Here is a 9,933-nt window from a genome sequence, read left to right as displayed (position 1 = left end):
GGAACAGCATAGAAGCTTCTTTCTACCAACTTCCTAGGTAGGATCACAAACCTTCCATCCTGCAAGGAGGCCTGTTCCAGCTGCGGAATCTTTTCGAGGGACTGGGGTGGGGCATCCATGCTGTGAGGGGCTCATCCCTGGCTAGGCTTCTGCATTCTGAAGACCTCGGCTGGGAATGGTCCACCCGGTGGCCCCTCATGCTGTCCTGTTGGATAACCGCTGAGCTCTGGAGCCACACAGCCCCGAGTTCACATTCCCCACGTGGAGTGCCCTGGTTTTTTTCATCAGCAGAGCGAGGGACACACATCTTTCTCACAGGATCGAGGTAGGGTTGGCGTCTTCATCACAGTGATTTTTTTGAGACAGAGTCTCACTCTGTCACCCAGGCTGGAATGAAGTGTTGTGATCTCAGCTCACTGAAACTTCTGCCTCCCAGGTTCAAGCGACTCTCGTGCCTCAACCTCATCTGTAGTTGGGACTACAGGCACCCGCCGCCACGCCTGGCTAATGTTTTGTGTTTTTAGTAGAGATGGGGTTTCACCTTGTTGGCCAGGCTGGTCTTAAACTCCTGAGCTCAGGCAATCTGCCCACCTCGGCCTCCCAAAGTGCTGGGATTACAGGCGTGAGCCACCATGCTCGGCCCACGGTGATTTTTATTACCCAAGATCTGGCTCCACGGCACCTCTTGGGGAAGCCTTCCTTGACTCTCCCAGGCCAGGATACACACTCCAGAAATAACTAAAACTTTCTAGATGTTCTATATAATCTGTATATTACATCTATTAATGCTTTAGAGTGTATATTTGTATACTTTTATATGCATATACCTGTGTGTACACACACATTTGCTTATATATAAATGTCTGTGTTTTCAGAAACCTCAGCTGAGTCCCAGCTCTGTGATAGTTTCTGAAGGACAGTGACCTTGCTTGTCAGGGCTGTGGTCCTGGAATTGGTGGTGCCAATTTCATGTAAGGTCGGCTGGGTTGGGGTCCTCTCCCCTTTCCCTTTGGCCCCAGTGCACCAGACCAATGGTCCCAGAGTATAGGTGGGACAGTCGGCCCAGAGCCTTCCCTGTCACTCCTTCTCCACTGGTCACTTGGGAACTGGCAAGAAAACTCAGAAATTCTCTCTTTTGGGGCCCTGAGGAGGCAGAGGTAGGGGTGGCCGCCTCCCACAGGGATGCCCTCCCTCCCTGCCTTTTTTTTTTTTCGAGATGGAGTCTTGCTCTGTCACCCAGGCTGGAGTGCAGAGGCATGATCTTGGCTCATTACAACCTCCGCCTCCTGGGTTCAAACGATTCTCTTGCCTCGGCCTCCCAAATAGCTGGGATTACAGGTGCCCACCACCACGCCCAGCTAATCTTTGTATTATTAGTAGAGACGGGGTTTCACCATGTTGGCCAGGCTGATCTCCAACTCCCGACCTCAAATGATCCACCCGCCTCGGCCTCCCAAAGTGCTGGGATTACAGGTGTGAGCCACCGCACCCGGCCGAATAGTACATTTTAATTTATTCCTATCAAAATTAGAAGAGCTGGGTCCTTTTTCTTTCACTAGATAGGAAACTTCCTACCCCTGTCTGCAGGGCAGCTGTGCAGGAAGAGGCCTGCCTGCATTTCCCACAGGAACGGCCTAGGGCGTGTGATGCTCTCCTTCCTGGTCCACAGATGAAGAAGCTGAGGCTCAAAGAACCATCTGGCTAAGGGCACACAGTCAGCTGGCGGGAGGTGGAACTGGATCCCGGACCCTTCCAGGTCCTGCCCCGAGCTGCCCAAACTCTTTGGGGTTTTCGCTGCCTTTCAGAGGAGTTTCTCCCCTCCCTGGAGTTTGCCTCTGAGTCTAACCCCTCACCTCCTGCGGGAGGAATCCCCCAGCACCAGAGAAAAAGCCCAGATGCGACGCCCAGGGCTGTGCACCCACCAGCCATGCCTGCCCTCCCTGTGTGGCTAAGAGGGGGCAGATGGAGAGCCAGGGACGTGGAGGCTGCTCCATTCTTCTCTGCCTGGAGTGGCAGGGAGTGTCCCCGTCCACTCAGGCAGCTGGGGGAGGGGGACCTTGCATCTCAGCCCTGGGGTCTGGGGGACACCCCTGTGCCCTGCTCCTTCCCCGGGCGTGAAAGGGACCCCTGCATCTCAGCCCTGGGGTCTGGGGGACGCCCCTGTGCCCTGCTCCTTCCCCGGGCGTGAAGGGGACCCGTGCATCTCAGCCCTGGGGCCTGGGGGATGCCCCTGTGTCCTGCTCCTTCCCCGGGCTCATTGCCCATCTGTTTAGGCCAGAGTATCAGAATGTGGCTGTGGACTTCTTACAATCAGAGAAAAGGAACCCCCCCCAAATGTTTGGAATACTTTTGTGGAACGGAGTTGGAAGGAACTGATGCAGGCGCCCTGCTTGTGTCGGGTAGGGGCTATGGTCAGGGCCACTGACCACCCCAGAACCCCCAATCAAAGAGGTAAGGTGGCTTTGGCTCTGAGGGGTAGGGTCAGGTGTCCAGGTGGAGGGGTTCAAGGCGCTGGTGGAGCCTGGGCCAAGACCCAGTCCAGAGAGGGGGGTCCCTCATTCATGAATACAGACTCCCAGTGGCCAGGCGGACCAACATGGCCGACATGGCTGCTGTCTTTGTGAAGAGCCGGGTGCTCAGCCTGCACGGGAACAATGTCTATTTGGCCTTAGAGAAAATGGTTTTCTTCTGAAAAGCTATGGGTATCACTGAGAAGATTGCAAATTCTGTAAAAAGTCCTCATGGATGTGTTAAAAATTAAACAGACTTTTTTAAAAAAAAAGATAGTTTATTTCAGTTTCTACCTTCTGACAACTCAAGGTGCAATATATACACATATTTTTTTCTTCACAGCAAACACCTTTGATTTTAGCACTGTTTTGAGTTCACTCTTGAAATTTTCTCAACCTTAAAGTAGAGTTTGTAGAACATCACCGAGTGGGACACAAGATTGCAAAAATGCAACAGAGATGATACTGGTGTCACTGCACGCCACTTGGGGGCTACCAACAAGGTAATGTCTGGATGTGACCACCGCGAGTCTAGGAAAGAGAAACCAGAGGGCGTGCGCATGGGAGACGCCACTGATAGTTCCAACGGGGGCCACCAGGTTCAAGAAGGCAGCAGGTCAACCGTGCTGACACATTTACATGTTTTAAGGGGATCCATGTGTGTTGTCTGAATTTCTAGCTTTTCCTAGTGTTCAAATGTTTGCCTTATCTTTCTCCAAGTGCCACCCAGAGGACCCTAAGCAACAGCCCCAGGCTCGCCGGGACGACAGGAGCTCCTCCCCAACAGCCAAAGCCAAGCCAAGCTGTCTCTTGCAGGGAGATCTGGAGTCCACCCCTTAGGGCTGCACCTCCCGGGGTGCACGCGGTCGTCCCCCACTTCTATTTCATGAGCAAATCATCTAGGATTAAGGAGGGAGCGGGCGCAGCCCCCCAGTTCTAGTCAATGCACAGGGGATTTACTGACAGGCATCCTCTTTCTAAAGTGCAAAGTCCCTTAAAGTGCTGCTCAAGGGAGCTTCAGGCTGCAGTGCACTCAGGCTCTGACTGTTTTGTCAGTTCCCAGAGTCTGCAGATAAAGTGGGGAGCTGGGTTCTCCCCAAATCGCACTGTCCTGCAGGAGGGGTGTAGAAGGGAAGTTGGGGTAAACAAACCCAGCCCATCATCTCTCCCCTTGGATATGAATTTTTCCCTTTCCAATAGTAACTAAGAAACCCTACCCCCACCCCCAGCCCCGGTGGGAGCGCTGTCCCACTGAAATCCCATGGCCACGTGCATCCCCAGGCGCAGCTACAGGCAGGGCCGCGCTCCCGAGGACTCTCACTCACTGCACTCTGCAGGCTAGAGACACCCACACAAACCCAATCCCTTGCCAGCACCAGAGGCTGGGCTCCCACGGCGGCACCCATCCTTGCGAGCCCATCGGTCACGACTGATTCTGTCCCTTTCCTGGAGAGCATGTGATACCAGGCCCAGGGATGCATGGGGCACTGAGGTGCAGAAGGCAGGACCCTGAGGGCCTGTATGGAGGGTGGCTTCCGGCCCAGTGTTGGCCGCAGGAGAACAGTCTGGATGTGCTTCTTCCATTTGCTGTCTCAGGCACCAACACATTCCTGTTCCTGGCCCGCGAGAGCCAGGCGGGGTGCAGCTAGCATCCTAGTCCCCTTTCCTGTGGACGCAGCTGGGAAAAAGTGAAACCTATCTCCAAGAATCATCAACATGAATACACGATTTACAGGACAAGGGAGTGAGATGGCTGCATCCTAAGAAAAATGGTTCAGCAGAAGTGAATGGCTCAGTGGGACTGGAAACAGGACAGGAAAAGGAGGGAGAATGACCTTGAGTGAGAATCTGGCCACTTCGCCTTGTGGCTGCGGAAACCGAGGAGGGACCAGCCTCAGAACACCTGCCTGCTGGGCCCAGAGGGGGCTCTCCTTCCCCTGTCCCTGAGGCTGGGGCTGGGCCACTGCCACCCTGTAAGCATCCCTTCCTCTGCAGAAAGGGACCCTCTAATTTTTAAAGTTCTCTTACTCAAGCTCCACACTGTTCTTGGAAACACTACTGGGCTCCCTGGCTGCGCTGTGGTCTGGTTTTAGGTAATTCAGTAACAAAGCTGACCTAACCACACGGGCCTAGCTGGATCCTTCCTAACTAAAAAGCCAACAGAGGCCGGGTGTGATGCCTCACGCCTGTAATCCCAGCACTTTGGGAGGCTGAGGTGGGAGGATCACCTGAGGTCAGGAGTTCAAGACCAGCCTGGCTAGCGTGGTGAAACCCCATCTCTACTAAAAATATAAAAATTAGCCGGGCGTGGTGGCGTGCACCTGTAATCCCAGCTACTCAGGAGGCTGAGGCAGGAGAATTGCTTGAACCCGGGAGGTGGAGGTTGCAGTGAACAGAGATTGTGTCACTGCACTCCAGCCTGGGCAACAGAGTGAGACTCTGTCAAAAAAAAAAAAAAAAAAAAAAAAAAAAAAAAAAAAAAAAAAGGCCAGGCGTGGTGGCTCACGCCTGTAAACCCAACACTTTGGGAGGCCGAGGCAGGTGGATCACCTGAGGTTGGGAGTTTGAGACCAGCCTGAGCAACATGGAGAAACCCTGTCTCTACTAAAAATACAAAATTAGCTGGGCGTGGTGGCACATGCCTGTAATCCCAGCTACTCAGGAGGGGAGGCTGAGGCAGGAGAATCGCTTGAACCTGAGAGGTGGAGGTTGCAGTGAGCCGAGATCAAGACATTGCACTCCAGCCTGGGCAACAAGAGCAAAACTCCGTCTCAAAAAAAAAAAAAAAAAAAAAAAAAAGCCAACAGATAGTGGGACCCAGGAAGGTCAGGCCTGTAGCACCAGCCCTGGCTTCCAGCTAAGGAACCCGTTAGACTGAAACCTTTCACAAACTGTTTACAGTGTGAACCTGCATTCCTCGTGTCAGGGGTCTGGAATACCAGGTGCTCCAGGGTGATAAGGTAACCCACGCAGAACAGCCTAGGGAAAAGCGAATCTCACAGCTCCAGCCTTCTTTCCTCACAACTGAACTCCTCAGCATTACTGGGCTTGGAGGAGTGAGCAAGAGGCCTGTTTGGTTTCAACTCACAGGAAGGAAAGAAAACGAGAGTTGGTGATGTCTGTGATTCCCGCACTGGGCCTCGGTGCTGGTTCTAAACCCAACGTGTGTTGCTTGGATTAACCTGAACATCAGGATTTTAATTTGGGTACACAGCTCAGAAACTGGACTCTCCCTCTAGCCATTTTTTGGAAATTTCAGAGCTGTTTGGCCCTCTTTCTTTTGGTAATAGGAAAATCATAGTCTACCCCATTTCACTTACAGATAACTTACCACATCAGAATTGAGTGCTCTGGCCTTCGGTTAAACATGCACGTGCACAGGGCAGATGCAATCTATTAACACGGCCCCTCTTAAACATCTATCAATGTTGCTAAAATTGTAACAAAGGCTAAAAACATACAATGCTGCCTGTCAACATGTCCTGTTTTCAAAGCAGGGAGCTTTTCACTTGCGTGAGTTGTTTGCATTTTGGTTCACTAGGATTGGCACAGCCCTCAAGGTCAGGCGGCAGAGTGCCTACAACGGCCCCATGGATGACAGGCCTTCGTGCTCCTGGTTTTGGGCATTCTGCCTGCTGGGACTGGGAACCTCTCCCTAGGAATCACCTGACACTTCCTGAGTTTACAGAGGGGCCACCAGAGCTCTGCTACACCCAGGTGGCCCTGGGTGTGCCCCTGGTGTGACACCTCTCCACGCAGGGACCTTTGAGCAGTGTGGCTGGGTCTGCTTGCTCTGCACCACAGCCCAGCTCATGCCTGCTCTGCCCAGGTCCTGGGGGAAGAGAGGAAACCTTGGTGGCAAGTGGTCAGCCCTGTCCCAGGCACACTGGGCCTCCTTCAGGAACCCTGGCCAGAGCCACTGTCAGCCACAGCCGGCAGGAGACCACAGGCAGCCTCCAGAGCCACCGCCTGCTCTGCTCACAGCACAAGGGGCTGTCTCTCGGGCATCCTGTGTGGATGGAGCACTAGAGGGGACCCTTCTCTGTCAGCCTTCCTCCAACTCTGAGGAGCTAGATCTACAAGAACAGGTAGTAAAGGGGGACACAAACAAACAAACAAAGAAAACCTCAACGCTTTCCTCCCCTGAAATGGCTATTTCAAGAGTCTACATGGAGAAAAAAGTGTCAAGACCATTTTTGAAGTTAAAGTGCTTGGAAAAAAGCCCAACGAAGTCAGTGCTGCTTTTCCTTCCAGAGGCTGTGCACAAGCTCTCCAGCGCCCCCAAGAGAGTCTCAGAATCAAACAAAACTTCCATACAAAAATCCTATACATACAGGGGTAAGTCCTGTGGGCACCACAGAACAAAGTCTGAATGCATTTCAGCTAACACAAATAATGCATGACTAAGAACGCTGATGATGAGGTGGCTGAAGGGAGTGCCCGGACAGTCAGCCCTCGAGTGTGGCCTGAGTTTCACCGGTGCGAGGAGGAGAGCAGTGCCCTGGAGCCGTGGCTGGACGCTGCAGGAGGTGTGTATGATCTGCAGTTAGCATCAGAGCGAGGGGCGTCCGCACACCCCTCGCTTTCTGACGTTTCTCTAAATGGATGAGGTGGAGACATGGCCGTTGGGGCCCAATGATGGGGGAAGGGGCACCCCAGCCTGCACAACTCCCCAGCCCTGACCCAGCTCATGGCGAGCACACTGGCAGCATGGCCACAGTCTGGCCAGCGGCATCGCTAGGCTGAGATCACTCATGCAACATGCAGTCAGGGGCCCTGAGCCCCGGCTCCCCCGTTCTGCAGTCTGGCAGCATATGGTCCAAATGCATCAGATGACGCCACGTTTCAGATAATGCCCCAGACACACATTCTGTGATCCGACCAATCTGCAGCAGATTGTTGTCTCCAGAGAATGTTGCATCTCTGGAACATTCCATTCTGGGGAGGCATTCTCCGGAGGGAAACCTTCCAAGCAGTGGCCAGGTAAGTGACTCTCAGGCGTTTCTGTGGTGCTCACAAACAAGACGGGACTTATCTGACTGCAAATCAGAGGAGGTAGCCAGGAAGGGCAGGAGGGGAGGATGGCGGGAGGAGGGAGAGCCCCGCGGGCCTGTTTCACAGTCAGGGACCACGGCAGCGACAGGCAGGAGGCAGGGGACCCCAGGCGGCCTAGCAGCGTCCATGCTCGGTGAAACAGAAGGCTCTGGACCTGGCATGCAGGTGTTGGGGTCAGGCCCCGGGCCCACGGGCTGGCCTGGAGTACCTGGTACAGACCCACAGAAGAAAAGGGCTGTGGTTCCCAGGCAGTAGGTGCGAGGTGAAAGGAGTCTCTACAGAGGCTGAAGGAAGGAGCTACAAAGGTCTGGTGGGGAAGGGGCCCAATGCTCAGCGCTTAGAGGCAGAGGCCACGCCACTGGCTCGCCCTACACGTCGCACAGAACTGCTTCTCTCCAGCCGCTGTCATTCCCAACTCAGACTTTCCTGCCTTGTCTAGAATAAAGAGCAGCACTGTCTGCTTTCAGAAAGGGTGGTTGTCTAGTGGCTACTAAAGAAACTTCTCTTTCCTGTGCTTCTTGCGAGGGACACACGGCACAACGCTGCTTCGTGACCATGGAACCTTCTCTGCTTCAGAAGGGAGCTGTCCGCCAGGCGGGCGCATTTCAGACGGTCTGTGTGGTCTGCTGCGGACACCTCGGCACTGCTGTGACTCTGGCGGAGACACACAGATCCCGGGCCGTCTGCAGGGCACACACATGTCCCTCTGGTGGGAGCCAGGTCTTGCTCCAGCCAGCCAAGAGCATCCTCTACACCGCACCCACTGTCTCCCTAAAACAGGCGTTTCCTCCTCAAAGTTCCTGTGACTTCCCGTTCCTGCCCCACAGAGGGAGACTGGGGAACAGTGAGGACCGGCCACAGCCCCACGCTGAGAGGGCTGGATGGGAGCCGCGTGTGCACCCATTGCAGGGAACGTGGCCCACGGCCACCCACCGTGAGTGGCAGCGCTGGCCCTCCACCACTGGGTGTGCCGGCTGCAGCCCCACCTCATGGCTGTCCTGCTGGCATCCCTCACCCGCCTCCACCCTTGCCAGCCCTTGGCCCACGATGGCCCATGGCGTCCTTCCCCTCCTCCCTCTTGGTCTCATCTCACAAGCCTGGCACTCAGGGTACAACTGGTCACCTCGGCTTTAGCCGTGTGACCCAAGGGACACTTTGGCACATGGATAGGGGTCGCAGACACAGGCAGAGGAGATGAGGGAGGAGCAGCGGATTCTTCTAACCGCTAGTTCTAGGGCAGCAGGAGTGGCTCTGGGTGCTGCTGGCTTCATGCAGGTCATCAGGTGGGGTGACGGGCCGGGCGCTGGGCCCGGGAGAATGGCGCATGGCCTCAGTCCTCCTGCGGAGGGCGACCTCTGGGCCCTACTCAGTGGCCATTTGCTCAATGTGGTCACTAAGCAGCTTGTATTGCTCTGGAAGAGAAAGCGATGTTATTTCTCAGATGAAAGATGGTGACAGGGACAAGTATATCCTGCTCTTGTCACTCGGACAGGGACGAATCGGGCCTCCCTGGGAGCAGCACTGCAGCTCCTGAACCACACTGCCTTCTGCAGGCCACACTGCTTGCGTGCTTCAGGGCAGGGCTGTGCCACGAGGGCGCGTTGCACACACAGCCTCTTGGCCAGCACGCCGCCTGTGGGGCAAGCAGGTGGCTGGAAGGGGCCCTCAAAACTGGGAAACGCACCTTCTTATGAAAATGGTGTCATGGGGTGCGGCCCCTGCAGCCTGTGAAAGGCACGGGGCCGTCAGTCCAGCCACCCTGGGGAGCGGGAGAGGTGGCAGCATCCCCCTTGCCCCTGCTAGTGAGGTGGGGCTGCAGCAACATTCTGAGATTGTCCAGCGGCCCCTGGCACTCTCATGCCTCCTGAGGCCACTCCACCACAGATCCCTTGAATTAGGTGGAGAATGGAATTTTCTACAGAATATGGGTCAATCCGTATCCACGCCTAAGTGTAAGTCCTTTTCGATGAAGGGGAACCAACGCCTGTGGCAGATGGGGGCGGGGCACACAGGGACTGGCCCCCGGCAAGGGGGGTGCCAATGTCACAGCAACTCCCTGCTGTCACAGAAGCCAGAGATTCTAGAAAAACCTCAAAACTTGTCCCCCGATACTCGTCATGGCAGTGTGGTCTGAGAAAGAAAAGGACGCCACGTGACAGCCATTTAGAAGGGGGCAACTTGGGGCCGGAGTTTGGCTCCGTGCAAGCTGAGTCCAAGTGCTGCGTCCCCCTTCTTCATCTGCTCTGACTGTGGACACCCAGGCTGTGGCCCCAACACCCGCAATCTCATCTAGCAGAAATGGATTCCAAATGGAATGAGAGGTGTCCTGTGCGTCTGTCTACACAGACTGGGGAGAGAGGAGGGGCCG

The 9,933-nt window shown here is 55.0% G+C and overlaps 1 protein-coding gene across 3 annotated transcripts in view; it reads right to left on the bottom strand.

Annotated features, from left to right (window-relative positions):
• Window positions 1–2,767: 2,767 nt before the first annotated feature.
• KIAA0513 (KIAA0513 ortholog) overlaps window positions 2,768–9,933 on the bottom strand; it is a 66,776-nt gene continuing 59,610 nt past the window's right edge. For all 3 annotated transcript variants that reach the window (XM_054453781.2, XM_063654135.1, XM_054453780.2), the window contains one exon: window positions 2,768–8,977. In XM_054453781.2, the coding sequence (XP_054309756.1) occupies window positions 8,928–8,977 (50 nt within the window). In that variant the 3' untranslated portion in view covers window positions 2,768–8,927. The remainder of the gene's footprint in view (window positions 8,978–9,933) is intronic.

Source organism: Pongo pygmaeus, chromosome 18 (assembly GCF_028885625.2).
Source record: "Pongo pygmaeus isolate AG05252 chromosome 18, NHGRI_mPonPyg2-v2.0_pri, whole genome shotgun sequence".
Taxonomy (NCBI): Eukaryota; Metazoa; Chordata; class Mammalia; order Primates; family Hominidae; genus Pongo; species Pongo pygmaeus.
Note: the sequence above shows the minus strand (reverse complement) of the source record. Positions and strands in the feature narration are given on the sequence as shown.